This window comes from Exserohilum turcica, assembly GCF_000359705.1.
Source record: "Exserohilum turcica Et28A unplaced genomic scaffold SETTUscaffold_3, whole genome shotgun sequence".
NCBI classification, from domain to species: domain Eukaryota; kingdom Fungi; phylum Ascomycota; class Dothideomycetes; order Pleosporales; family Pleosporaceae; genus Exserohilum; species Exserohilum turcicum.
Genome location: NW_007360136.1, coordinates 871,130 through 899,123, shown reverse-complemented (window position 1 = coordinate 899,123; position 27,994 = coordinate 871,130). Strand labels below are relative to the sequence as shown.

General features: G+C 54.0%; 7 protein-coding genes across 7 annotated transcripts; 5 read left to right on the top strand and 2 right to left on the bottom strand.

The window, feature by feature from the left end:
* Positions 1–889: 889 nt before the first annotated feature.
* On the bottom strand, positions 890–2,645 carry SETTUDRAFT_154389 (uncharacterized protein; the record flags this gene model as incomplete). The annotated part of the gene is made up of 3 exons (XM_008029109.1): positions 890–2,085; positions 2,147–2,233; positions 2,291–2,645. The coding sequence occupies 3 exons, from the start codon at positions 2,643–2,645 to the stop codon at positions 890–892; spliced, it is 1,638 nt and encodes a 545-aa protein (XP_008027300.1).
* A 3,656-nt stretch (positions 2,646–6,301) lies between these two features.
* On the top strand, positions 6,302–9,714 carry SETTUDRAFT_163595 (uncharacterized protein). The gene is made up of 2 exons (XM_008029108.1): positions 6,302–6,749; positions 6,854–9,714. Exons 1-2 carry the CDS (start codon positions 6,604–6,606, stop codon positions 9,555–9,557), a joined length of 2,850 nt encoding a protein of 949 aa, XP_008027299.1. The 5' UTR covers positions 6,302–6,603; the 3' UTR covers positions 9,558–9,714.
* A 582-nt stretch (positions 9,715–10,296) lies between these two features.
* SETTUDRAFT_154387 (uncharacterized protein) lies at positions 10,297–11,909 on the top strand (the record flags this gene model as incomplete). The annotated part of the gene is made up of 2 exons (XM_008029107.1): positions 10,297–10,320; positions 10,377–11,909. The coding sequence occupies 2 exons, from the start codon at positions 10,297–10,299 to the stop codon at positions 11,907–11,909; spliced, it is 1,557 nt and encodes a 518-aa protein (XP_008027298.1).
* A 493-nt stretch (positions 11,910–12,402) lies between these two features.
* SETTUDRAFT_91789 (uncharacterized protein) lies at positions 12,403–13,870 on the bottom strand (the record flags this gene model as incomplete). The annotated part of the gene is made up of 2 exons (XM_008029106.1): positions 12,403–13,642; positions 13,773–13,870. The coding sequence occupies 2 exons, from the start codon at positions 13,868–13,870 to the stop codon at positions 12,403–12,405; spliced, it is 1,338 nt and encodes a 445-aa protein (XP_008027297.1).
* Positions 13,871–14,218: 348 nt separating this feature from the next.
* Positions 14,219–15,596, top strand: SETTUDRAFT_163593 (uncharacterized protein). Its single transcript, XM_008029105.1, has 3 exons — positions 14,219–14,340; positions 14,404–14,660; positions 14,819–15,596. The coding sequence occupies exons 1-3, from the start codon at positions 14,301–14,303 to the stop codon at positions 15,281–15,283; spliced, it is 762 nt and encodes a 253-aa protein (XP_008027296.1). The 5' UTR covers positions 14,219–14,300; the 3' UTR covers positions 15,284–15,596.
* A 1,981-nt stretch (positions 15,597–17,577) lies between these two features.
* Positions 17,578–18,477, top strand: SETTUDRAFT_116954 (glycoside hydrolase family 61 protein; the record flags this gene model as incomplete). Its single annotated transcript, XM_008029104.1, has 3 exons — positions 17,578–17,960; positions 18,048–18,361; positions 18,428–18,477. The coding sequence occupies 3 exons, from the start codon at positions 17,578–17,580 to the stop codon at positions 18,469–18,471; spliced, it is 741 nt and encodes a 246-aa protein (XP_008027295.1). The 3' UTR covers positions 18,472–18,477.
* Positions 18,478–22,181: 3,704 nt separating this feature from the next.
* SETTUDRAFT_41975 (uncharacterized protein) lies at positions 22,182–24,262 on the top strand (the record flags this gene model as incomplete). The annotated part of the gene is made up of 8 exons (XM_008028886.1): positions 22,182–22,367; positions 22,418–22,592; positions 22,648–22,870; positions 22,922–23,037; positions 23,097–23,226; positions 23,286–23,333; positions 23,389–23,703; positions 23,770–24,262. The coding sequence occupies 8 exons, from the start codon at positions 22,182–22,184 to the stop codon at positions 24,260–24,262; spliced, it is 1,686 nt and encodes a 561-aa protein (XP_008027077.1).
* Between the last annotated feature and the right edge of the window lie 3,732 nt (positions 24,263–27,994).

Genomic DNA, 27,994 nt, shown 5'->3' with positions numbered 1-27,994 from the left:
TCGCTTCCCGGGGCCGCGTTACAGAATTAACTTGAACTGACCAGGAGTGGGTTAGGTGGCCATGCGTCGTGCTGCGCTGTGCCGTCAAGCTACCAGATCCCTTGCCTGCTATGCATACATACGTGTCGTCATCGCAACGAACGAAACAATGCTGAATGCCAGCCAATTGCAGTCGGTCCTAATTCAACAAGTGCTGTGATGCCATGTGTACGAGTTTGCCTCGCCCATGCAGGGTTTTGTGTCTCTGTGTGCATCCAAACACATGTGCTGCCATGCGCGAACATCCGCCTGCAATCCCAACCAAAGAGAAGAGTTGTCCGTAAAGAAAAATAGAGAAGAGAAAAAAAAATAACAAGGAAAAAAATAGATGTAGAAGAAGAAAAAAAAAACACCGCAAAGGCTAATCAGATCAGAGCCGTTTTCCCCGTTGCAGTAACACGATACCGCCGTGCTTAAGGGGAAACAAGTACCCACTCCCAATGCAACCTGGCTGCGAGGTGCAAAGTCCATCGCGCCCGGTCCGAGCCTCGTTAGAACCAGCATGGAACCACGCAATCGGTCCACCGAACAATTCATGACTCCTTTTTTACGCCCGTACAACCACCGTTTGAATAAGCAACCCCCGAGTGCCGAGTTTGCTGCCGAACTCTTGCGTCACGATGCAGCTTTTCTCATTGCCATGAGAGCCGTGCACCAAAACAGACCCCCCCTTCCTCTCTTTCATCGCTGCCTAGTACCTCATCCTGACCCACACTGTACACAACAGTGAGAACATGGCATCCCGGAGAGATGGTCCAAAATGACGCACCAAGCGTATCGCCATCTCAACACGCCCAACTGGCTGGCTGAAGGCCGGTGCAAGGTGTCCCACCTGCCATGCCATGCCAAATCACGTAGCAAGGAAGTCCCATCCGCGAGCGTTGATGAGACGCTCCCAGTCCCAGCTTTCTTTTTGCACTTCGGGGTCGTCGGAACTCATCAGCTCCCACACCTGATCCACCACCTCTTTAGCGAAGCCAATGTTGCCCAATCCAGTGCACGCAATCAGGCCGGCGAACGCCCGGTTGATTTCGACGCGCTGCTCTTCCTCAAACGCTGCACACCCAATCAAAAAGAGCGGGAGCAGCACATTGCTCTGCACCCATCCCTCGGCAGGCAGCTCGTTGATGTACCGGATCCCGTCGTCAACCGCGCTCTTGATGAATGGGTGTGGCTTCGAGTCCTTGGTCGTGCGGTACAGATAGACCCATGTGGCTTGGCGGTACAGCATGGAGATTGTGTAGCGAGGCGATCCCGGAGTGTGCGGGCACACCCATCCGCGGAGCCCAGTGTCGATAGCATGTGCTGACAGCAACGCCTCGTAGTCCATAATGGGCTCGAGCTTCTCATCGATGCGCGCACGAATCTTCCGTCGTAGATTGCTGATCTTGGAGATGAAGCCAAACAGTCCGTCCGAGACGCCAATAAGCCCCGCCGTCTCTGGGCTGATCTTGAACGGAAGGTTGAAGTCGTCCATCATGGGCACTTCGGCCCCGTCGAGCGATGTGATTTGGCTGGCAATCCAGTGGTAGTAGAAGAACTCGTCGAAGAGTGTCTGGAACTCTGGGTTCGATGACTTTTGCGTCATGGCAATCTGCTTTGCTGCAATCATGTGCATCCGGTACTCACCCGACGTGTTGCCATCGCATATCGAGTGTAATAGATGAAGTAATATCTGAGCCACGTTAGAGTCCTCGTAGACCATGACTCCACCCTCGCCCGCCTTTTGTCGTTCGAGGTCGTGCTTGAGAAGCTGCAGGGCCTTGCCTCGGTGGAAGGCTTGCCTGTCCTCGTACTCTTGCAGCGGGTTTACAGAGTACATGTGAGATGCTGACAGGCACAGTACCGAGTGCATTAAGCCTTCGTGTTGGAGCGCCATAGGCAGCAGGATCTTGGTAAAGGGATTGGATGACTTGTCTCCGTGTAACGTCAGGACAGCACTAGCCCTGCTGACGAAATGCTGTAGGAGGTCGCGGTCAAGGTCATTCTCCACGCCTTCCATCAGGGGCGGAAGCTCGAACTTGACGTCCTGGCTTCGCTTCCGCGCTGTTCAGTGTTAGCTTGGCCCACATGTCAAAAAAAAAGCAAAACAGGGGACACAACATACCTTCGGCAGCACGCTCCTTGCCGCTCTTCCAAATCTCGACAGGCTTGTAGCCTTCGCAGTGGATGTTGTTCTTCTGACATGACAAGCCTACTCATGGTCAGCACCCTATTTGGTGGCGTCGGCCGTGAAGGAGGCGGGATTTACAGAATGGCTTGGTCTCGTCACACTTCTTCTTTCGCTTCCGACATGTCGTGCAGCCCGTCTTGGATCGAGCCTTGGCCTGTTTAGCAAGAGTAGTTGGGGAGCGTGGAGGGTGTATCCTTGGTCTGCCACGAGCCCGGCGTATCCGCACTGGTTCCGTGGGTGAGATGGGGGCGTCTTCCGGAGATGGTTCTTCCTTCACATCGGCCAATTGAAGTTCCGTCTCTTCTACCTTTGGTACTACCTCATGTGATTCTGTTCGTGCTTCTGTCCTTTCCTCTGATTGTGTGTCGGGGATGGTAAACACGTTGGAGTCGTAGTTGGGCGTCGTAAATGGGGAGTCGCTAGCGGAAGACATGGAGGGCTGAGGCGACGAGCTCGTGCTCATACGATGGTGCGCGCCTGGCGGCGAAGGGCCGAAGGAATTGGTTGAGATCATTCGGTCCAGAGTCGAGGACGTTTGGGAAGGGGGGACTACTGGTGGGGAGACACGCGCATTGGATGTCCAGTCCGTTGTGCGCGCAGGCGGGTAACACAGAAAAGAGACGATGGTTGGGGTGCGTCAGAGGCTGGGCACGACGCAATGCAAGGAAGCTGCAGCTAGTACGGGTTATCTTGTGCTCCCGCCCGTCAATGCTGGCCAGCAAAGCACAGGTTGGCTGTGGAACGGTGCGGCAACAGTTCCAGCGGAAGACGAGCAGCGTGTCGTAGGAGGGTCCAAGCGGTCCGCTCCTGATGCCTCGCGAGCGATCGCACGGAAGGTTGCGTGAGAGCGGGGGAATGCGTCTTTAGCGAGTCGTGGGCGGCGCGGAACATCCAATAAAATGGGGGGGGGGGAACTAACGGCAAAAGTGCGTCGTTCCGAGATGAACGGCTGAGCTGAACACAGACCAGCGCGGGCAGGGATGGGCAGAGGGCAGCGGGCAGCGGTGTTGGGTGGTTTGGGTGGAAGGTTGTCGATGTCCAAAGTCCAAAGGGCCGAAGGGAAGAGATGAGTAGCGCGAGGGTGCCGAGAAGCGATAAAAGGCGTGGCGAGGGGATGTGCTCGAACGGGTGGGATATGTCGACCAGGTATTAGAGTGCAGGCCCGGATAGCTTGGACCAGGCGACGGAGCAACGTAAAGGCGAGAGGATATAGTGCGTTAAAGTAGCGTCGCAGCAGCTAGGCCGCCGTCGACTGAAAGCAGAGAGTCGACCGACGCTCGCAGTCCAGCATCCGCCGGGCCCACGAGGCACCGTCTTGACGACGGCTCGAGTCGTCGCGAACAGGCTGCAGCTGACTTGGTTGACCGTTGCCGCGTGTGAGCGCTACAATGTCTCGACGTGGCTGTGGTAAACCGGGGGAGGGGGAGGCATTGAAACGTGATGTTCCTAGTCTGTGTATCGAATCGTGCATGAATCGCTTTGGAGCGGCTTCATCTCTTCGCTCATCTGCTAGCCACTTCGCTCTTCTCGTTGGCTGCCCACGGGCTCAGCGTCGAAGCTGGTGACCCGGAATTAGCAGGGGGGCCAGGCTGCAGGACGTGTGTGAACGCCTGAGCAGGCCTTGCACACGCATCCGATAGCCTTTTGATTGACCACTGGCTGACGGCCAAGCTCGGATCGCCATGTCTTTTTTGGCTGCCTTCTTGATCTGCTGCTTATTGTCACCACGCACACACTGACACCATCAGTTCCATGGCGGCACACACAAATGGTTAGCAAACCATGCGACACTTGCGGCGCCCTTGGTCGATAATCTGCCCCACTCCGAGATACCCAGCATATCGTGCTACATCTCCGCGATGCTTTGCGTGTGTGACCAGACGACGCTACTTCTCCACACTTGTGGCCCGGTCGAATCGGACACGGTTGTGCGGCTCTAGAGCGTTCTTGTGTGGCAGGAATCAAGACGATCATAACACGCCGATAACCCGACCAGGCCGCGTCGAGTGTTTCCAGCAGCAAGCCACATTTCAGGGATGGCAAGGGCTAGCAAATGCTCACGTCGACAGCCGCCCTGGTAGGTCCAGCGAGCAACGGCCAGCCAAAGTCTGTTCGAGATGTCATAAGCTCGCATGCACAGTCCCCGCAATCGCTACGCCCGTCAGCGAGTAACAAGCAGGATTCAGTCGCAATCTAGCGCTGCTTCGGGCATGATTGACGAGCCTGGCACCCGTCTACCTGCATGTAGGGAGGAAAAAAAATGAAAAAATAAAAATAAAAGAGGAGACCGTCGTGGGTGAGTTTCGGCATCTATCACAGGAGACTTTTTTTGCGCAATTCCCTGCGTGCTCAGGATCTGGTTACTTTGCGGCCGGAGCGGGACGGCGGGCACAAAGGAGGCACGCTCCCAGAGCTGGCTCCAGACGGGATGCCGGAGTACCCTGATCTCGGTCGTAGCCGAAAGCTTTGACGAACTTGTCGACAACAAGAGAAGACAATGACAATTTTTTTCTCTTAGCGCAAAGCATACATGAGCATGCTCGCGACGCCTCATCTTTTGGCTCTCTCTCTATCTCTCTCTCTCTTCCCAAACCAGACGTGAATTGGATCGGGCAGTGCACTGTGGCGTCTCTCCAGCGCGCGCCGACAGTAGCTTTTTTGGGGAAGGGGGGGGGAGGGAGCTTGTTGCCGAAAGGCCCTCGGCGAATCAGGCTTTGGAGGCGCGTCGTCCAGCATGAATCGGCAAAGGGTATCAAGTCTTGGTACCGCCGTCTCATCACCATGTGGAGCCCAGGCGGCCCACGCAGCCTCGATGGTTGCGGGTTGTAATTAGAAAAGCGCCACTTTGGGGACTCAACGTCGGCGGCTGACGAGTGTCCGGACGCAGCAGGGCGGCGGGGCAGCGAGGGTGGTGACTGTTGTGAGCGGGCTGGCGAGGAAGATGGCTGCTGGGCGTCAGCTTCAATGTCCCTGCGTATGGATGGCGGCGTGTGCAATGGGCGACGGGCATTAGCCCGTTTCTGCGGATTGGTATCGAAAGCAAAGGCAGCGGGCGCAAGCAGCCGAGGCGAGACACGACGAATGACTTGCAGCAACTAGCGGCATGGGTTGGCTGCGGGGTCACTTGGGATCGCCATGTCGTTCGATTCGCTAGCAGCGTCGACGCCGCCGAGAGCTGCAGACGGCGGCTGCTGCATCTGCATGGGCAGCAATTGTTGAGCGAGTGCGAGCGTCGACAGCTGGGGCCGAGTGGGTGAGGCTAGCTGCTGCTGCTGTGCTGCTGTGCTGCTGTGCTGCTGTGCTGCTGTGCTTCTATCCTGCTGCTGCTGCTGCTGTTAGTATTGCCGTGTCAGTGCCAGTGCCAGTGCCAGTGCCAGGCGGTGCCGGGGAGAACCATGATGCCTCTTGACACCTGTCATGACGTCTTCCCCAGCGCAGCGCCTGTGTTGGCATCATCAATCAGGAGAGCCTCACATGAGCTGGGATGCTGCTTTGTTGCATGGGGAATACGAAAGCTGCATGTTTGCAGCGCCTTGGTTCGCCGTGCATGCCGGCTGCGTTCCGAAGTTCCGCCTGGCCTGCCGCCACGACGTCTGGTCCTCTCTGCCCGCGGCCACATGCAGAGAAAACGCTGCAAAGCCACGTCCCTTACGCGAGACGCTGCCACCACTGCCACTCATTCATCCTCGTCGACGACTCGCAGCCCGCCCGCACGCCTGCGCCCTTTGTCCCGTTGCATCCCTGTCTGCGCCCGCGACATGTGAAACACATGGAATCCTAGCGTATCCAGCACATGCGTGTGCGGGCGGATGATCGACTGACATTCAACTTCACACCCGCCCCAAAGCCCGTGTCATGGCCGCCTGCAACTATCTGGTTGCAATCTCCACACACGGCTTCCGCGCTGCAGCCATGACTCTCGCAGTGAGGGCATCCTTGACTGCGGGTACAACACCATGGCGCTGGTTGGAGTCTCTGCGGCGAGCTTGGTACATGGTGTGCTGCCGGGCTTTTGTTCTAATAGCTTCGGCGATGCTGTGTGGTGCAGCCGATGCAATCCCTTCTCTTTTATTTTGCTTTTTGGGGGGCGTTTCTCGTGATAAGAGGCTGATGCGAGTAACATTTCGCGAGCAATTGCTGCAAAGGCGTCGTTGAGCCATGTCGGAGCCTTCAGCTTGTGTGTAGCCTGGGGCTGTGGGGAACAAGGCGGGAGGGCGCCGGACAAACCTTTCGCCGGGCGCAGTCGCGCTCTGACGCGTAGCCGTCAACCGCCTCCAAATACGCATCCATCAAGGAACATCACCGACGATTCATAGATCCAGCCCAAGGCACAAAACTATGCGCTTGGAGAGCGAGCGTCGCATATACCAAAGCTACTAGCGACTGCCGCCATGTTCAACTTCACGCCCCTTCTGGGCGCGCAAAGCGCCTCTCCAGCATCGCAGTCGCTGCTGGAGTTTGATGGAGGCATACAGATCCTCATAGATGTTGGCTGGGCCGAGGATTTCAGCGTAGAGCAGCTCAAAGAAATCGAGAGGTAGGTCCTTGAGCAGATGCTGGAACCTGTGCAGATTGTGTTTGTGCCTCCCGCGCCCACGTCCACATCAAGACCGTCGAACACAACTAATGCGCATCCACCAGACATGTTCCCACTCTTTCCTTTATCCTCCTCACCCACGCGACTACTGCGCATCTCGGCGCCTACGTACACTGCTGCAAGAACTTCCCCCTGTTCACGCGCATTCCCGTCTACGCCACAAACCCCGTCATATCCCTCGGCCGGACGCTCTTGCAAGATCTCTACGAATCCACCCCTCTTGCCTCGTCGATAATCCCGACCGAGGCCCTCAATGAATCCGCCTACTCCTTCTCGTCAGCGCTCAAGGGCGGGAAAAACCCAAACATACTTCTCCAGGCGCCCACGGCCCAAGAAATTGCCGACTACTTTGCCCGCATCAACCCACTGCGATACTCGCAACCACATCAGCCTATCCCCTCGCCCCACTCACCTCCGCTCAACGGACTCACCATTACTGCATACAGCGCTGGACACACGCTGGGAGGTTCGATATGGCATATTCAGCATGGCATGGAGTCGGTCGTCTATGCTGTCGATTGGAACCAAGCCAGGGAGCATGTCCTCTCTGGAGCAGCCTGGCTCGGAGGACCTGGCACCGGCGGCTCAGAGGTCTTGGAGCAACTACGCCGCCCCACTGCTTTGATCTGCAGTAGCAAGAATACAAACATGGTCAAAGTCGCAAAGTCACCAAACAAGCGAGACGAAGCATTGCTCGAAATGATACGGGATACAGTCGCCAACGGTGGGTCGGTTTTGATTCCATCAGATTCCAGTGCCCGCATCCTTGAATTAGCATATCTTCTTGAAGAGACGTGGCATCGCGAGACAGCCGAAGAAGGCAACAATAGCCCCCTGGCCAACGCAAAGGTATACCTTGCCAGTCGGACAGGAGGTGCAACGATGCGGTACGTGCGGAGCATGCTGGAGTGGATGGAAGAGGGTATTGTAAAAGAGTTTGAAGCGAGCGCAGCAGACCAGGATCGAAGGAACAAAGGTGGAAAGGAGGAGGATAGAGCCAAAGTTCCCTTTGATTTCAGACATATTACCCTGTTGGAGCGCAAGACACGCGTAGCTCGCATGCTCAGCGCTGCGGGACCGCGTGTGATACTAGCAAGCGACGCTACACTGGAGTGGGGATTTTCAAAAGATGCCCTTCGGACCCTGGCCTCTGACGAAAAGAACCTTGTCATTCTCACAGAAAGATCTGGTGAATTGGGCGTACAGAAGAAGGGACTTGGTCGATACCTCTGGGACCTGTGGCACGAGCGAAATGCATCACCAGGACAGGACGCGCCTCCTACTACTGTGATTGATGCTTCAGGTAACCAGGCTCCGTGGAATAGTATCAGAGCAGTCGCACTCGAGGGTGATGAAGTCCCGCTTTATCAGCAATTCCTTGCCAGCCAAAGACAGCGACAAAATACCATGGGCGGAGACAACGCAGCTCTCCTCGAAACATCTGCAGACGTGGTCGACGACCGATCATCAACTGAATCTGAAAGTTCAGAAGGCTCTGGCGATGGGTACCGAGGAAAGGCGTTGAATGCGACTGTCGCCCTGCAGCATGCGCGCAACAAGCTTGGTATGACAGACGCCGAGCTGGGCGTCAACGTCCTTATCCGCCGCAAAAATGTCTACGATTACGAGGTGCAGGGCAAAAAAGGCAAGGAGAGGATGTTTCCGTTTCAGGCGAAGAAGCGTCGCACAGATGACTTTGGCGACCTCATCCGCCCAGAGGACTTTGCACGCGCTGAAGAGGAGGACAATACAGCTGGAGAGGCTCTCCGCGGCGAGGATACGAAGAAGGAAAATGCCGTGGGTCAGAAGAGGAGATGGGATGACCTGGTCAACAATGCCGATAACGTCAAGGCGACTGCCAACCAAAAGCGCAGAAAAGAAAGAGAGGGCCGAGAGGGCGAGGACGGAGAGTCAGACAGCGAGCCAGAGGGCGACCCTGACAAGGTGGAAGGTCCTTCCAAGGTCATTATCGAGTCGGAAACGCTCGAGATCCGGTGCCGGATAGCCTTTGTCGACTTCTCGGGTCTACACGACCGCCGCACTATCCAACAGCTGATTCCACTAATCAAACCACGAAAGCTCATCTTTGTTGGCGGAGAGCAAGACGAAACACTTGAACTCGCAGAGATCAGTCGCATAGCGCTGAATGCCAACACGGATTCAGCCAATGTCATCGATGTCTTTACGCCTACAGTAGGCATGGTGATTAACGCTAGCGTCGACACCAATGCCTGGAGTGTCAAGCTCAGTCGAAACATGGTACGCAACCTACGTTGGCAGAATGTGCGTGGCATGGGCGTTGTGGCCATTACAGGGCGTCTTGCAGTCGCGAGCCTCGAGCCTCCAGTCAAGGAAGAAGCCGACACACCTGCGAAAAAGAAGGCTCGTCTCGACGCACCCGCCGTCCCTGTGTCCAGCGACAACACCAGTGACACACCCATCCTGGACGTTGTCCCCAACAATATGGCGACTGCAGTTCGTTCCGTCGCCCAGCCGTTCCACGTCGGTGACCTGCGCCTTGCTGATCTCCGGAAGCTTATGAATGCCAACGGTATGCAGGCCGAGTTCCGTGGCGAGGGTGTGCTGGTTATCAATGGTACCGTGGCAGTAAGGAAGACTGCTACGGGTCAGATTGAGATTGACGGCGGTGCGTATGGAAACTTTGACCCGCGAAGCAGTGATGCGGCAACATTTTCACGAGTTAGGAGACAGATCTACGAAGGTCTGGCTGTTGTTGCTGGAGGATGATCAAGACGATGATGACGGGCAAGTGGATGGGTGAATGGCGTGCGAGGCGTTTGTCACTTTGGGCAAGGTTGGCAGCTGTCTTTGATCCAGACCTCAATATATCATGCTGGCTAGTTTTGTGGCGAGGCACCCTTTTACTCGATATAGTCTCGACATGTCTAAAATTATTTTGCTTTTTTTTGCTAGAGAAATTCCAAATTGGCCTATCGTGTTTGAAAGTACCCAGGCTCCCTAAGACAGCCTCGTCTTCATTCCTAGAACATATGACGTATGCTTACCGCGTAATCATGAGAGTCATGTCGATGCATGTCATGTTCAATTCATAATAGTAAATAGGCATCGTCGCTGCAGTAGCGGATTTACCGGTACAGCTACAATATGCACAGTACACATTAGAGATGTAACGCTGACAGTGGTGGAGCATGGTAAACCGCGGGGTCATATGCAGCTCCCCGGCTCTGTTCAATGGTTACATTTGCCCATAAGCCAAGATCCCTCAGGCGCCTTGTTGTTTCTTTATGCGATATTCCCTAGTCGGTAAAGCCTTGTACTGGCGCATGGGCGATTGGCGTAATGCACCATGATGGAATGGAGGTGAAGTCTATCGAAGTTTCTCGAGGATGAGCTATGGCCCAAACGCGACATCCCACTTCAACCGCCCCGCAATCCCAAACAAACTCCCCCTCGAGTCACAACACCAAACACCACTCTGCGATACACAGACCAGGAACTATTCGCCATGGTGATCAACTACAGCAAGTGGGTGGGTATCACGTCGCTCCGGTACTATTGCAACAGCTTCTAATCTAACCCTACCAGGACGCCCTCGAGCTCTCCGACGACAGCGACATTGAAGTGCACCCCAATGTCGACAAGAAGTCATTTATCCGCGCGAAACAAGCCCAGATCCACCAGGAACGCGAACAGCGCCGCCACCAAATAAAAACCCTCAAGTACGAGCGCATCATCAACGATGGCCTCACAGAACGCGTCGATCGCCTCCTCACCGCGCTCAAGTCGCACAAGGACAAGCAGACCGAGGGCAGTGGTACAAAGGACGATCAGCTCGTGTTCCAGGCAATGATGGAGAGCATGATGGATATGAAGGCCGACAAGGACGGCGGCACTGACAGGCCGCCGGCGCCTCCAGAAGGCGTGCATGAGCATATCAAGGACAAGCCTACATACCCACAGATGATGGCCAGTCTCGTAGATGCGGTGAAGAAGGACATTGACGAGAAAAAGAGCGACGAGCCAAGATACGACCAGTTTATCAAGGGACTCGAGAAAGAGAGGGCACGGATACAGGATCTTCAGAGCCAATTGCTTGCTAAGCTGGCGGAGCTAGAAAAGGAGGAGAAGAGACATATCACCAGCGACGACATCCATGAGGGCTTCAACTACTCGAATGTGAAAAAGGCTGAAGAAGAAAAGAAGAAGGCTGCATCGTCAACAGGCGCAAAGAAAGAAACCACAGTCGAACTACTCAACAGCCCCCGACCAAGCACCACGAGGACAGACACAGGTCAATCATCTGGTGCCGACGCCGACACAGAAGAAGTAGCCACGGCTGCAGCTTCCACCGGCGACAATGACGACGACATCACTGCTTCTCCTCTCGCACAGTCCTTTGCAAAGATAAAAGTAGGAGACTGGTACGCATGTCTCCAATTCCTCATGCAGCACCCAGAAATCCTGTCCGAGAAAGAGACGGACGGCCTTCTCGTTGAAGCCTTCAATGCTGAACTCGACGGCAAGCCCAAACACGCCAGACAATGCGTACACCAGGGCCTGCTACTGCAATACTGTCGCCAGCTCGGCGGCAGACAAGGCGTCGAGCTCTTTTTCAAGCGCATACAAACAAAAGACCACCAGGCAGGCAAAATGTTCAACGACGACGTCGACTCGACATACCACCGCATCAAGACGCGCGCCGCCGAGATTCTCAAGGAGCGCGCCGAGAACCCGCAGGGCGAAGGCGCAGGCGTAGAACAGATTCAGCTTCACGCCGTGGATCCCAATACGCAAATCAACATCTCGGTGCCGCCGAAAGAGCCGACTGCAACGGACCCCGAGGAAAGAGAGGCTGAAGTCCAGGCCAGACAGATTTTCGAGAGCTTCCCGCCAGGCCTGCAGCGGGCGCTTGAGAGCGGAAAGCTCGACGAGGTCAACAAGGTGCTTGCCAAGATGAGCGTCGATGAGGCTGAGGAGGTGGTGGAGAAGCTGGGGCAGGGCGGCATGCTGAGTCTGGAGCAGGGCGTCATTGATGCCACGACCGAGGAGGGCCAGCGCGTCATGAATGAAATTGAAAAGAATCGCGCTATGCCAGCTGCCGAGCCACCACAGGACTAGGTTTGCGTGCTACCTTTTTTTCGATTTCCGCTTGCTTCTTCTCTCAGTTCTCTCGGTTCTGCATGTGCTGAAGACATGGTGGTCATGGAAGCAGGATCAAAAGGTGGGGGAGGGGGAGAAGGGATTTGCAAAAGGGGAATTATCACGACATAATGAGATGAAAAATACCGTTCATTGTACATTACATTTTTTGTTTGCTTGATAGCATCAACCGCTTTCTACCAAAGACTTGAAATGGATTTAAGAAAACGAACATTAACACCCACACACCAAAAATAAAAGAAAAAAAAAAGAGAAAAGAAGAGAAAAGAAGAGAAAAGAAGCCAAGCCATGAACATGTGTGTGTGTGTATGCGTACACATTGCCATCCCACCATCATGTTTATTATTGCCTATTTCCAATAACGCCCGGGCCCTTGGTACGAGTTCCACATCAAACATGTATGTATGCATTGCCTGAAACAATAACACCAATTTTTGCTTTTATTCTGCTCTCAAATCAACTCTGCAAAGTTGTCGTCAATGCCAGCCATATCCCTATCGCCTGCGAACGCGGCAAAGTCGTCGTCGCCGGGATTCCGGCTCATCTTGCGCTTCTTGTGCATGTTTTCGTATGCGTGTTGGCCGTATGCGCCGCCGTCGGGGCTTGGTCGGGCGTGTTGGAGACTCTTGAGCAGATCTGCGGCGACGTGTTGGTTCGGGTCGCCCATTGTGGTTGCGAAGTCGGGTTGGGTTGTTTGATGGGCGGGTGCAGGGGCGGCGTCTGGGACGACGGGGTGGGCGGCAGGATCGGGCATTACGTCGTCGCCAATGTCGGGTACGGGGTCGTTGTTGGGTGCTGGCTTTTGCTGGGGGGATCCGGTCGGGGTAAAGGACTCCATGGGCGGAGGGGTGAGCTCTTCGACCTCTGGCCGGCCCTGTCCAGTTGGAAAGGTCGCAGCCACGGGTGAAGTGGTGGCGACGGGGAGAGGTGCGGTTGAGATTTTGTTCTGCTCAGCTGCCGACAAGCCCTTGAGGATAGCTTCCTCGACCTCGCGCTTTCGGCTTTCGATGGCCTCCTTGCGTGTCTTCAAATCGGCAGCCTGTGCTTCTTCCTGCTCCAGCTTTGTCTTGTTCGCCTCGAGGAGCTGCTCCAGGCCGGTGATGAGGGCGTTTCGCGCCTTGATGCTCTCTGCGACGGCACCCTCGGCGAGCGCCAGCTTCTTGCAGAGTGCGGCGAGACCGGCAGCGTGCATGGGCGGAGAGGGAATGGCAGCGTTGGGGTTGGTGAGCTTCTCGTAGTCCTGGTTCGCAGCCGTGACGGCGGGCTTGGTCGCGAGATCGGCCTTTTGGAGAGAGGTTGCAAGAGGCACGAGGGGCGTGAGCTCGGGGGGAACGGTCGAGTTGGAGAAGAGCGATCCACCGAGAGCAGGCTTGCGCGACGACTTTGTGCGGTCTATTTCGTCAATGGACCGCTCGATGGCCTGCTGGACGGCCGGGTTGAAGATGGAGCGCTGGCGCCAGACCTCGACGACCCTTCGGATCTTGTTCTGTATCTCATGGGGCGAGCCTCTGTAGGCGACGGTGGTTGCTTCGGCGAGGATGGGCTCGTACGCCTTGAGAAACTCCTCCTTCTTGCGCATCCTGGACGTCTGGGTGATTTCGTTTGCGAGATAGATAAGCACCAACTTCTTGTTTGGCGTCGACTCCTTCATGCGCTGGAGCCATACGGCCGCGATGCGCTCGGCATGTCGTCTGCATAGCAATATGTTAGCGGTGGCCTGTACTGCGGGTGCTGGATGAGTGCGCGCGTTGACGTGCAGACCGGGCGCTGATGGTTTGCGCCAACCGAGGGCGCAAGCACAGCAAACATGTGAAGCTTTACCTGTGAAAGAGGATCCATTGGCCGACCGTCGAGATGGCGTCCTGCGTCTCGTTGAGCGACGAGAGCTTGGCCTTGAGGCTGTCCTCGGTAAAGGCCATGGTTCAATGTCTTCACGAACAATGGATGCAGCAGCTGAAGGCAGGCTCGCACGCGACCAGGCCAACAACCAGTCACTCGTGGCAATGCAGAGGGGCGCGGCACAGACGGGGGACGCTTGAAGGACGCTGTGCAGCGTGCGGCGGCAGCGGCGACGGGCAGTTGATGGAGAAGGGAGCGAAGAGGGAGAGGCTCAATGCAGCGGAATCGAAGGTGATGATGGAGAGGTGCGAGGCGCTACGAGAGAGAGGCTCAATGCGGCTGGGCGCGCCTGCCAAGCCAAGCTCCTGGGGCTGCGGCTGGCTGGCCGTGGTGACGATGCTCTCCCACTCCCACTCCGCCCAACATCACAACACCTGGAAGCAGAACAATCGCCGCCCAATCCCATCGCCGCCCCTCTCCGCTACACCCGCCGCACCCTGCACATGCACAATGGCCGACCGCTTTCCCTCGCTCGACGAGATTGATGCTGGTGAGCTCCGCCACTGCACCCCCGAAGCTGCTCCGCATCCCGTACTGAATACATAACCCCCAGGCCAGACCGAGGCGCGTGGCGATGCAACAAACTTCGACCTCGTTGGCGACGCAGACAACACGGACGACTTCCTCTCGCGCGAGCGCGCGCTCCTGGGCGACGACGCGGACCAGTTTGCTTCGGAAAACGACCGGACGGCCACGGTCGAGGATGGCGACGACGACCTCTTGGGCGGCGGCTTCAGCCAGGCCCCGGCCGGCGGCGACGACATGAGCGGCTTCGAGAGCTCCTTCCCCGCCATTGACACCAGCAACGAGGTAAGCCATGCACTGCTGCCTTGCTCTGAACACGTGTAGCCCAGAGAGGCCTCTTTCTGCCCATGTCTCGCATGCGGTCGCCCTGGCCGACGAGGGCGGCAATTGGCCTGGACTGTTGGAGATGGCGGCATTCTGGCGCACTGTACTGACTGCTGCAGCACATGGCCCCTGGTGGCACCATTTCCGGCTCAACCCTGCCCTTCCTCCCCGGCCAGCCAGCGCCATCCTTCACGCCCCAGCGGTCAGACTCGCCAGAGCCAGAGCCAATTCGCGAATGGCGCGAGCGTCGCGACCTCCAGATCCAGCACCGCGACGAAGTGTCCAACGAGCGCAAACAGAGAACCATCGCCGAGGCACAGCAAAACATTGACGACTTCTACGAGAACTACAACAACAAAAAGGAAAAGGAGATTGCAAAGACACGGAAAGAAGCCGACGACTTTCTTGCAAACCGAGACGACACTACTGCGGGCGGTACAAGCTGGGAGCGCATTGCGAAGCTGGTCGATTTGAGCGGAAAGAGCACCAAGGGCGGTGCGTCGGGCAGCGACAAGGCCCGTTTCCGAGAGCTACTGCTCAGTCTGAAGAAGGACGAAAAGGCACCTGGCGCGACTGGATACTAGGTGAGGGAGACGGTTGGATGGTCGTGTGTTTTCGGAGCTCAGGCCAGGTTTGGCAAATGCAAACGTTTCCAATCCAAGCCAGGAGTTCATGGATAGGTTGCAGGTTCTTTGATGCAGCTGTGTTAATACCTATTGTCAGCTTTGGAAAGGGTGCTCTAAAAGTTTCGGCTGATTACAGTCATAGTTGCCGAGACCATGAATGATTCAAGTGTGGTTGTCACACAGTTATGACTTGTTTACCGAGTGATGTATAGACCTCTAATTGTCCGTCCAGATAGCCGTGACATTCGATTAGTCTATCTCATTGACCGGGACTATTTTCTTGGAGGGAAAACAAAGGAATCAAGTATATTGGCGTCCTTTCTCATAGCAGAAATAGCTACGATATTCACGTGAAAGGGCACGTGGATGCTCCACAGCACACTAAATGTGATTGCGCATACGCATATGCATATACCCAATCTTCACGCCACGAAACCTCAATCCATATTCCTTTTTCGTGTCTTTTCTTTCTTTTCTTTTTCCCCTTCCCTTCCCCTTCCCCTTCCCCTTCCCCTTCCCCTTCCCCTTCCCCTTCCCGCTCGCTAACCCCACCCCCTCCCCCACCTCCCTTGGTCTATATCTTCCTTCGTTCCTCCACACCTAGATTAGATACTCATGCCACCACCCCATGGTAATCTACAGTTAGAACATGCACGTGCTGTCGTCTAACCCAACCCAACCCAACCCCCCCACCCTAACTCTCACCCCATCCATTCATTGATTCCTTGCCACACAAACACCCACACAAACCCAGATGCAAGGCCAAGATTCGACGCTTTCGGGCCGTAATCCCTCCTAAAGATCAGGAGGAATGAAGGAGAGAAAGGAAAGGTGTGGGGGAGGGAGAGAGAGAGGGGGGGGGAGACTGCGATAGTGATGCTATCTAGCCCGTTTTTTTCCTTGTTTTTTTTTCCTTGTGACTTTTTGTTTTCCTCTTGCTAGTAGTAGTAGTAGTAGTAGTAGTAGTAGTAGTAGTAGTAGTAGTAGTAGTAGTAAGTAATGTTGCGTGACGATGGGTATGTGCGTATGTGTGAGCATATGTCTATGTGCGTATGTCTATGTGTATGTGGACGTATGTGGGGGTGGCACCTCCAAAGGGTTCGGACAACCCGGCTTCTACCCGTCGTCTTTGCGCCCCCCTATATGAAGCGTTTATTAATTTCTCCGATGGACATGCGCGGTCACGGCTTGATTGGTGCGCTTCTGAGGAAGGAAGGAGGCGAGGCGAGGCGTGTGTCACGTGTGGGGCGTTTGATGTAGATGATTTGATGGGCTGGTGTTGGAGAAGGAGAGAGAAGGAGATAAAGGGAGGGAGAAGAAGGGAATGTGTGCTGGGTATCACTGGTGGGAATGACTGGTAATGCTGTTTTTTTCTGGGGAGTAGAAATTGAAGGGGGCAAGTTAATTCACACATAATCGTTATTACTTCGGCTTCTTTTTGGGAGGGGTTTTTTTTGGAAGGGGGGGTTAGCGATTCATGATACGGCGCTTGGCTTTCTTGCTAGGCTGCGTTGTATACTAGTTGTTTTTCGCTTGATCAAAAAAAATCAGAGGGAAGAATACTTTCTGCTGTGTGTTTAGGCGTGCTGCGTGATACTTGTCTCCAAACGGCTCGCACCACCTAGCATATCTCGGGTACAACGTACTTTGCGGGAATACCGGGCGTCTCGCAACCAACACTACAGTTAGAAGGAGGCGTAAAAGCTCGCACACCCACACCCACACACATAGAAACGTCGGCTTCCACACCCGGCCTTCATATAAACAAATCCATCTAAACATCCCCCCCCTCATGCGTCATGCATTCTCGTCGCGTGTCTTGGGGGCAAAAAGCTTACATTGAGCTTTTGCAGCGCCACAGCCAGTCTACCCCCTCTGTATCGTGGAGGAATTCAGCACCGAGACGCTGCTAGCTGGATGGGGGAAGGAGCCTGTTATTACCAACAGTGTATGAGGAGCCGCAGCCCAGACGCAATATATTCCCGGCATCTAGGCTTGGTTGTACCGCGGGAGGGCGCGGCTCTGGTAGCATGACCTCGATTTTGCTGTTTTATACGATGATGGTGCTTGAGTTGTATATTCCGATTGTTGTTTGTACTTTAGATGGGCGAGTATATTTAGTCAGGTAGATATCTCGTTTTTTTTTTGGTTTTCCCTTGGGTGTGTTGAAGACCTGTGAATATTCACATACTTGTACTTTTCTACACATACACACACACAAAAGAAAGAGAGACAAAGAGAAAGAGAAAAGAATGAAGTACATAGCGCCCTCACTCGCCTTTGCCACGGCCGTGGCCGCCCACGGCTACGTCAACACGGGCACGATTGGCGGCAAAGACTACACCTTCTACCAGCCGTACCAGGACCCGTACACGCCCAACGTGCAGCGCATCTCGCGCGCGATCCAGGGCAACGGCCCTGTCCAGGACGTCACGCTGGCCGATCTCCAGTGTGGCGGGTACACGGCTGGCGGCGTCGTCGGGTCCAAGCCTGCCGCGCTGCATGCAGAGGCGGCCGCGGGCTCCAGTGTCAAGCTGTACTGGACCATTTGGCCGGATAGCCATGTTGGGCCTACCATTACGTACATGGCGCGGTGTCCGGATACGGGGTGCAATGATTATATGCCTGGGACTGCGTATGTATTTTCCTTCTTCTACACCTACTTCACGCAAACACCATGTTGAAAGAGAAAAGGCTAACGCGTTTTTTTCCTCGACTCCAGCGCCGTGTGGTTCAAGGTGCAGGAGGAAGGCCGTCAGGGTACCTCGAGCACCTGGGCCGCCAATGCCCTCATGGTGGCCGGCGGCTCAGTCAATTACACCATCCCCGCGTGCCTCGCCGCAGGTTACTATCTCGTCCGCCATGAAATCATTGCGCTCCACTCGGCCAGCACGTACCCGGGCGCCCAGTTCTATCCGGGCTGCCACCAGCTCAAGGTGACGGGTAGCGGCACCACCAAGCCCAGCAGTGGCTTGGTCAGTTTCCCGGGCGCGTACAAGGCGTCGGATCCGGGTGTCACGTATAATGCTTATGTTGGTATGTCATTCCCCCCATGTGTCGTGTGTTTGTTGAGGAGTAATTCACTAATATGTGTATGTGTAGCTCAAACATATACCATCCCCGGTCCCAAGAAGTTTACATGCTAGACTGGTACTGACCGGACACTGGCGCTGCCGGTACGCGGTAGCCCCCAGGCTATGCACTCTACTGCTTGCTCGTCACTGTCCATGCATGTATTCATGCCCACCACCAGAGACGACTCAATGCCCTTGACCGATCATGGGAGATACTACGGGTCCGCTCCATGCGCGGCCAATGAGCCTCCGTCAGCCGGCAACGGCATCATGCTCAGAACTTGTGGGGTTGCACACAAGTAAGCCCGCGCCATGGCACCGTGTGATGACGCAGGGGTGCTCACGACGGGAAACGAGTGGCTTACATGCCATGGTATACGACAAGAAGAGCACGCCGAATTACCTACTCGGGAAACAATGCCCTGTGAAGCGAGAGAGGCCCTGCGGCCCCCGGAGATCCTGATCAACCCCTCTGCTCTCTGCAAAAGGAAACAGAATAGGCCCGATACCTCATACCTCGAGTGTGATCGTCGACTAGTTGCAGCCAACGTCCACGTCGTCTCTGCATCCCAGCTTTTCACACTGTATGCTATTTCATCTGCGAGAATCACAAACTAGGCCTGTGTGTCAGCAAAGAATTTGCAAGACTAAAAAAGGAACAAGACTGAGCTTTTAGCAGTTACCGTCAATTACTAATCTGCACTGGCTTGCAAAAAAATCCTCTTGTGGCTTGGATGAGGCGGCCCTGACACAAACACAACCTATCCTTGCCCGCTACGTGTTGGCGTGTGGTAGTGGTAATCTGGGGCTGTCGGCGCGGATCCAGAGAAAAAGACATCTTATGACTCTCCTGCTCCCACTGCCCATGTAATCACCCCACCTACCCACACCACTTAAGCGCCTTTGGAGGCCAACCGGGGCGCATACACTCCAGTGGCCATGCACTCTCAACAACACGCCAGCCCGATTACCAGACGAAGCCCGAAAAATGAGGCAAAGTGCGTGTCTAGCAGCCAGGGGCATACAACGCATGCAAAGCACATGTACTGCTGGTATACGAGATAGCTGTGACTAATGAAGAAACAAGAACACAGATAGGCGACGAACGGAGACACGCGAACACGGATAGGTGACTCATGAAGAATAGGCCACCGATAGGGGGGGGGACGATGACATCGAGTATGTACGAAAATAAAAGTATATACAGTAAAAGAACTCTCTCTTTCTTCTGCCCGAGCAAACAATGCTCGTTGGTAGTCCTCGCATCGATGGAACAGAGGACAGGTGCATAGTGGGCTCGAGCTATTATATGTAAATGTGATTTTACTGCAGAGAAGCGGCAGTCATTGGGCAGCGGGCCCCAAAATGCCACGCTGATCGCCGGCCCTAGCGGATGGGTCCGCACATGGGCTCGGCAGCATTTTGAAACGGCCGAGTTGCTCGAGGCATCTTCTGGAAGACGAAGCTCAGATGGGTTCGCCCAGGCAGTTGGCGAGTCAGCATGGTCCCGGACGAAGGGGATGCTGTCGAGAAACGGGGGGCCTTGACGCTGGGACGCTGTCTCGACCGTGTCGTCGGGCATTCGTTTAGGCAGAGAAAAAAAGAAGAAGCCGCAGCACCGTACTGTAGCTGGCCTGGGCGTACATGGAATCGCGGTCAAGATGGGATGGATGTGAATTGCAAGGACAGTACCGGCATATTTTGGCGTTGCACTAGCGATGCCGTGATGCCCACGACACGGCCGTGGTGGGGGCTGCTAAACTTCGGCTCTGCCTCGCTCACCTGGTCAAGGTCGTCGTCGAGTAATACACACACATGCACACGCCGTGTGTCCATGGCCTCGTGGCGCAGCATCGACTTGCATGGCATCCGTGAGCAGTTCCTCTGCTTACTACGTACTTTGTATGTGTGTGTGCTGGGCAGCCAGCCGTACCCGACTTACTCGAACACGGCGGCCGTGCAAACAAAGGCAATATCTCGGATCCATGGCCGCGACCCTTCCCACCGCTCTTTCGCCTCACGCCAACAGCATCGACGGGCGTGTAGAGGGCTCCTTGTCGACGACACGACATGGGCATGCCTCTGATCAGCTGGACAGGTGCATACTGGCTAGGCGCCGCTTCGGAGCATCCCTCACCGTAAGGCACGCGGCTGTACACCTACTGCAAGGCCTTGTGGCGCGCGTCTCGTCTCCCAGTCCGGCGCAACGGGAGACCAGAAAAGCACAGTCTGGTACGAAGACGGCAATGCGGAATACCCCCGTCTGGCGTGTGCAGTCGACAGGCACGTGAGAGGAGAGCCCATGTGTATGCAGCGTCGCTTACGCTACTCGACCAGGAAATTCTATGCTGGGTGCCATGCTGCGATAAGCCGCCGCCGCCATCGTGGCTGACCGTGACAGTCAATGCTAATACTGACGCTGCAGTCTTACACACAGCCTCCGAACCACGCAGCCATGGATGCTCCCGGGTGAGGGCGGGCTGGCGGCACACGGCAGCCAGGAAACCGCCTGTGGGAGTGGGAGCGTGCCGTACCCAGCCCGGGCACACGATTCCTGATATCATCATCATCATGCTCGCGAAATAGGCCCTCTTCCTCGGCCAGCGTCATTCATATCATGATAGCCGATGCCGGCCAATGAGCCTTGCCCCTCCTCACCGCCTGGAGCAGAGATTTGTTACCGTCTGTCAGGGGGAATCGGTTGCAGGCAGACCGCAGTGGTACCCCGAGTCGTAGCGCTTCACAAACCTCGCCCAAGGCAAGCCGCAACCTCATTTGCCTGCGTCATAGCTTCTGAAGACGGCCTCATCGCCGACCCTCGAGTAAGCGCTCCCGTATACGCGACAACAAAGGCCTGTGTCGTGTCATATGCGGCGCTGCAACACACACATATATATCAACACGCTGGCACTACCACGGGAACACGCCAGCCATTGGTTCTCGCCGCTCGAGGCAGCCAAGGACAGCATGGCCGTTGCCAGGCATGCATCCGAGGAGAAGAGGGCAAAAAGGATTCCCCAAGGGTGGTTCTTACGAGTGGATTGCTCCCAGGGCTGAAGCACACCCTGGTCACGAATGCGAGTTAAACGGCCCGCCACTCTGGGTCGCCGAAGCGGCAGCATTTTGCTTTGATCATGGTCTGAGCACGCTACATACTCGAGGACGTCCCAGCACCCAGTCTCGGTGCCCAGCGCAAATGACAGTACCGCACATCCACGATCGCTTCGCCGCGCCTGGGATCTGCTGGCCGCGCCAAACAAAGTCTCCATCAGACTCGGAGCCAGGGCTGCCCCGTTTGCCATTCGCTGCTTTTCCGCTCCCTGTCGACTCCACTTGGAGACTTGCCTTTTTCCATGTTCACGCCCTTTCCAACTCTACCAACAGCGCATCTCGCCCGGCACGTGTCATCATGTCAACGCACCTGAAATTACTCGTCTGACGGTAGGTTCCTTCTCGCATTCCAATGCTACTGGACAGCCATGGCCTTGCGGCTGCCAGGGTTGGGCCCTTTACGAAGCTAGCTCGCGATAAAACCCACTACTCGTCTCCCCGTGTCTCTACCTTCACTCCCCGACCACCATATCCCTACCACTTCCAGCAATACACTTTCTAGCGCCGGCGGCTGTGGGTCTACGCCAGTGCTGTCATCCTCCTAGTGTGCTTCCGCCCACGACCCACAAACGTTTTACACCCTTCTAAATCCCTTCTACGCTTCCACTGCTGAGCTCTCCTTTGTTTCTCTTCACTATTCTCATGTGCACTCGCTCAAGCAGTCATTGACTATGGGCATCCCAGAATTCCAAACCAACGGCTCAGGTACACCCCCCGGAAACGGGAGCTCACTCACACCCTCCATCTCCAGCCAGTCCAAATCAGTAGAGGCAGGCCAGAGCAGCCAGAATCGAAACATGGCCACCATTGCAGACGACGACGACGACCGCCTCCTTGTGCGCATTGGATACGCTCCTGTAAGTCCAGTCTTGGATCTGCCACTTCAAGATGCTCACACGCTCCGCAGGTCCTCCAAAGACACTTCTCAAGATGGTCGACAGTCTCGTATGCCATTTCGATTCTCGGAGTGCTGGGCTCAGTTCCCGCCACCTTTGGCGCCCCAATGACTTCTGGAGGCCCAGCAACTGCAGTTTGGGCTTGGTTCATTGGCAGCATCATGGCATACTGTATAGCCAGCTCAGGTGTGTACTCTGCCAGCACCCTTTTTTGCGCCGTCTCAGCTAACCCCCTCTCCAGTGGCGGAATTAGTCTCAGCATATCCAACAGCGGGAGGAATGTACTATGTGACAAAACACGTAGTACCGCCCGAACACGTGGCCGCCTGGTCCTGGATCATCGGATGGTGCAACTTTCTTGGTCAAGCCGCTGGGGTTGCCAGTTTGGCATACACCATCTCACAGATGATATTGGCGACGGCTGTCATGCATACGCTAGACACTGAGGGGCCAGTCTTTGAACCGTAGGATGCACACCATTTGGGCGACCGGCAGCCGCTGACCGATCAATGCAGGAAAGCCTACCAGACGGTTCTCCTCGCCATCTTTGTGCTCTGCATGTTTGGCGCAATCTGCTCTTTCCCCACCAATTGGTTGCACCGCATTATTCTGTGGTTCGCCCCGATCAACAGTAAGTTGCCTAAGATTTTCGCCCGACGTGGGCGGGGAACACCATCTGACCGTAAGCAGTCATTGCATCCATCTGCATCTGCATTGCTCTCCTCATTCTCACGCCCAACAAGCAAAGCGCAAAATGGGTCTTTACTACCGTCATGGACGGTTCTGGCTGGGGCAGCAAAGGCTTTTCTTTTCTGCTAGGGTCCGTTACTCCGCCTGCTACGGCAAGAGAGAAAAAAGCAAATTACTAACCGTGCGCAGATTCCTTTCCGTCGCATGGACCATGACCGACTACGATGGCACCACACAGTACGTCAGCCCTATGGCCTTGCATGTCAGCCACACTAACCGCTTGTTTGCACAGCATGTCGGAGGAAACGCACGATGCCGCGATCCGAGGCCCAGTGGCGATTCGAGCTGCCATTCTGGTGTCTGGAGTCGTTGGCTGGATGCTAACGGTGACGTTTTGCTTTTGCATGTCAGACTACGACGCCATCATGTCCACACCGACCGGTCTTCCCGTTGCGCAGATCTTTTTCAACGCTGGCGGCAAAACCGGTGGGACCATCATGTGGTTTTTTGTAATGCTGGTGCAGTTCTTCACCGGCTGCTCTGCCATGCTGGCTAATGCGCGAATGGCCTGGGCCTTTGCCCGCGATGCAGCCTTTCCTTTCTCGGAGTAAGTTTGGGCACGCTGGATCAAACGTTAGCAATGGCAATGGCGAAGCTTACAATTTCTGTCTAGTTTCTGGAGCAAGGTCAACAAACGTACCCACACGCCCGTCAACGCCGTATGGCTCGTCGTCGTCTTCTGCACCTGCCTCGACCTGATCGGTATCGGCAGCACTCTAACCATTACGGCCATTTTCAACATCACCGCGCCCGCCCTCGACATTAGCTACATTGCTGTTATTATTGCACACCGCTGGTACGAAGGCAGCGTCATGTTCCATCCGGGCCCTTACTCAATGGGCCGATGGAGCAAGCCTGTCAACGCTATTGCCGTCACATGGGTCATTTTCATCAGTGTCGTCCTCTTCTTCCCGACCAGCCGTCCCGTCCACCCAGGCAACATGAACTACGCCATTTGCGTCGCCGCCTTTATCGGCTTATTCAGTACCATTTGGTGGTATGCTGGCGCGCGGAAAAAATACACGGGCCCACGGACCAGCGATACCATTGATCTGCTTCCGCCAGAGGATCCTGAGGAGATTATCCACGACTACGACAGTCCTTGAGCTAGTTCTTGAGCAGTCCTTGAGCCAGTCTTGAGCCAGTCTTTCAGATATCATCTGGGCGTCATTACCCTGTTTTATACCCTCTGTTGTTGTTGTTGTTTTTTTCCTTTCTTGTACGAGCACCAGCACGAGCACCAGCGACTCTCTAACGACCCTGTAACGACCCTGTTTGTTGTAAAAAGAAAGAATCTGGGTAATTTTTATACATGGTTTGGAGTGATTTTGGAGTGTGTATTGTTAATTGTATGGCGTTTTCTTTGGCGTTTTCTTTTTTTCAACGCCACTTTCTTTCTTTCTTTTCTTTTTTTTCCCAATCTCTCGGCATCCGCGATACCCTAACGGTTTTGCTCGCTTACACTTGTGCTTGTCTATTCAGCCTTTCCCTTGCCGTACATACACACGTGCATATATATCTGCAGCCAAGCCGAGGGGAGGGGGTGTGTGGTCCCCGGTGGAAGAGCTTAACCCTTCCCCCTCCTCTTTCTCTCCTTTTCTGCAACCATCATCCTTGTCGGAAAAAAAATATATAGATAGATAGTAGATAGGAAAAAGATACCCACGAACGAAAAGAATTAAAGATCGGCAATATATGCATCTTTTTAGTCGGCAGCTACTCACGCAGTCAGCAGCATTGGTGTATTTTTCCTTTTCATTCTTGGACCACCACTTGTATTTTCCTTTTTTTTCTCATTCTTTCCCGCTCTCTCTCTCTCTCTCTCTCAACCTTTTTCCTCTTCCCTTCCCTTCCTTTTCTTTTCTTTTTCTTTTTCTTGTCTTGTTTTCTGCTCGCAACTCCTCAACCTACCCCCCTTTTTTTTCTCTTCTTTCTTTCTTTCTTTCTTTCTTTATCTCTTCCCAGCCGTTTCCCAACTCGCATCTACCCTTGAAGAAAGAAAAGAAAAGAAAAGAAAAAAGAAGACTTCATCCTTCAGACAAACAGAGCGCTGGAGAAGAAAAAGAACAAGTAATTCCCGAATCTGCCCATGTTCTCTTTGTCTGGCTGGAGTCTTTTTATCTTTGTGTATGTGTGTGTGTGTGTGTGTGTGTGTGTGTGTGTGTGTGTGTGTTTTATGTGTGTAGACTACCACCAACATCCAACATCAATATCAACGTCAACGCTACACCCACTACTTACCCACGTGCTTAGCGAGTAAAAAGAAGCAAAGCCAAAACTTTTGCTTGCTTTTGCTTCTTGGGGGACTTCAGAAAGACAGATGGACTCATAAACAGCGCTAATGTACATGTATATGCATGTCATACCTAGCACTACGCCACTGAACCGTGTTTTCTATCTCTCTCGCTCTCACTTTCTTTTCTTGGATGTAATTATGTGCTAGGCTGTGCTAGGTCGGGCTGGACTGTGTTGTAGTGGGTGTGGAAAGGAGGGGAAAGGGAAGGGGAAAGACGAGGGAAAAAGCATGGAGATTGGATTATCTTGGTTCGATCTGGTGGTTGTGGTTGTGGTTGTGGTTGTGGTTGTGGTTGTGTTGCTACAGTTACCATACTCCCATCACTCCCGCTGCTACAAGTGTACACGTACACATAAGATCTGAGATACTACACACATACCAGATACTAGATACTACACTACATCCGATGATGAATACACACCAATCCACTCGTTGCACCCCCTGGCACCCTCCATGCATCCATGCACCCATCTACGTACTCTTACTCCCTCACTCCCTTTCCACACCTCACATGCTTCCACACCACGTTCCCCAGACACGCTCGCTTGTGCACTCGCTTGTAGAAGCGAGGAACGAAGAGTGGTAACCAACACTAACGGGACTAATATGTCGTGCATACACGCACAAGCGCATGTCCACGCACACATCCACATGCACATACTCGCGAGCTTAGCACATGTAGCTATATGCAGAACATGTCTATCCCACTAGCTAGTTATCCATTTACCTCTGTTTTCTTTTTACTTTTTTGTTTCCTGTATCGAGGCATTCGAGATGACTTACTATGCTACACTATGCTATGTTATGATATGCTATGCTATGATATGCTAAGCTGCATAGCCCACTTTACATGTACATATATAGTAACCATGACCAGTAACTAGATACAGGATGGATGTATGTCTCGATCCAGCGTTGATCTATCCCACCATCATCATCATGTGCTTATCGATTGAGTGCCAGATATACACTACCACTACCACTACACCTACATGTACATCTAGGCGTCCTCGGTACCAAAGTCAGTCCATCCCAGCCTAGCCTAGCCTAATCCAGCCTACCGTCGTCCAAGCTAGCCAAGCCAAGCCAAATCCAGTCCAATCCAGTCCTAACCCAGTGCAGTGCAGTGCAGTGCATCCCAGCCCAGCCCAGCCTAGTCCAAACACCCGCAGTTTAGCCCCGAAAAAAAAGCAATGGTAGAGGAAAAGAAGATGGCAAAAGCAATGCAAATGGAATAAGAAGGAAAAGTAAAAATAAAAGTAACAGCATGGCTAAGCAAGATGAGGAAAAGCCAAAGCCAAAGCCAAAGCAAGGTATAATTTAGCTCGGACGGCGATTTTTAATTGAGGGTCATGTGTGTGTGTGTGTGTGTGTGTGTTTTTCTTCTCCTTTTTTTTACCAGGTGCACGGGAAGAGAAAGACAAAAAACAAAAAGGGTTGAAAGATTGAAGGGTTGAGAGGGGTAATTGATTAATATTTTAGAATGAAAAAAACCAGGATTTAGAACTGGGAATTGGGAAATTGGGAAATTAGGAATTGAAAGTCATGACAACATACAGAAAGAGACATGGATATACGGGACAAAATAAATACATACATACATACATACATGTCAGTGTTAGTGTCAAAGGATTTTGTGTTATGCCAGGACTGAGAAGTCTCATCACTACCACCAGCAAAAGAGAGAGAGAGAGAGAGAGAGAGAGAGAGAGGTGAGACACTTATAGAGCAAAGTAGACTAGTTAAACACATGCAAGTTACGTATAGAATGTATAAAATGTATAAAATGTATAAAATGTATAAAATGTATAACGTGGTTCATAAGCGAGTCGGTCACCCAAGCGAGTCGGTCACTCCCCACCAGCGCGTTGACGTTGACACGTTATCACAGTCTTTTATTACAGTCAATAAACTATTGCAATATACCAAATTAATTATCAGAATCGCTACTATCACTTACACTATCTATCTCAACTGCGCAGGTACGAGCGTTGTGTCCAGTCTGCTTGCAACGCCCGCACCGCCGCTCTCCTCGCACCCTCTTCGACGCACTCTCACCATCACCACGACTGCTACCCGCCTGTTCAGCTAATACTTCTTGTACTTCGCCTACAGTAAGAGTCTCTTCTGTCCGTACGTATCGCCGCTTGCGGCTCTTACGCTTATTTGCTGTGTCTACAGTGCCCGTGCACCAGATGAGCACCATCGCCAGTTGAGCACCCCCACCACCACAACAACAAAACTTCAACGCGTCAAAACTCAACCAATATGGACCCGATTCAAGAAGCGATTGCAGAAATCGAATCGCGAGAACCAGGAGATAAATTCTCGTATCAAGCAATCGCGAAAAAGCATGGTGTAGCACGAATGACGTTGATGAGACGACACCGCGGCGAAACTGAGGCCTATGGCGTGCGCAACCTCTCCCTCCATCCACAACACGAGAAGGAGCTTGTACGATACATCGATACGCTTACCGAACGACGTTTGCCACCTACGAAGGAAATGATACAACGCTTTGCTTTAGATTTGGCTGGAAAGC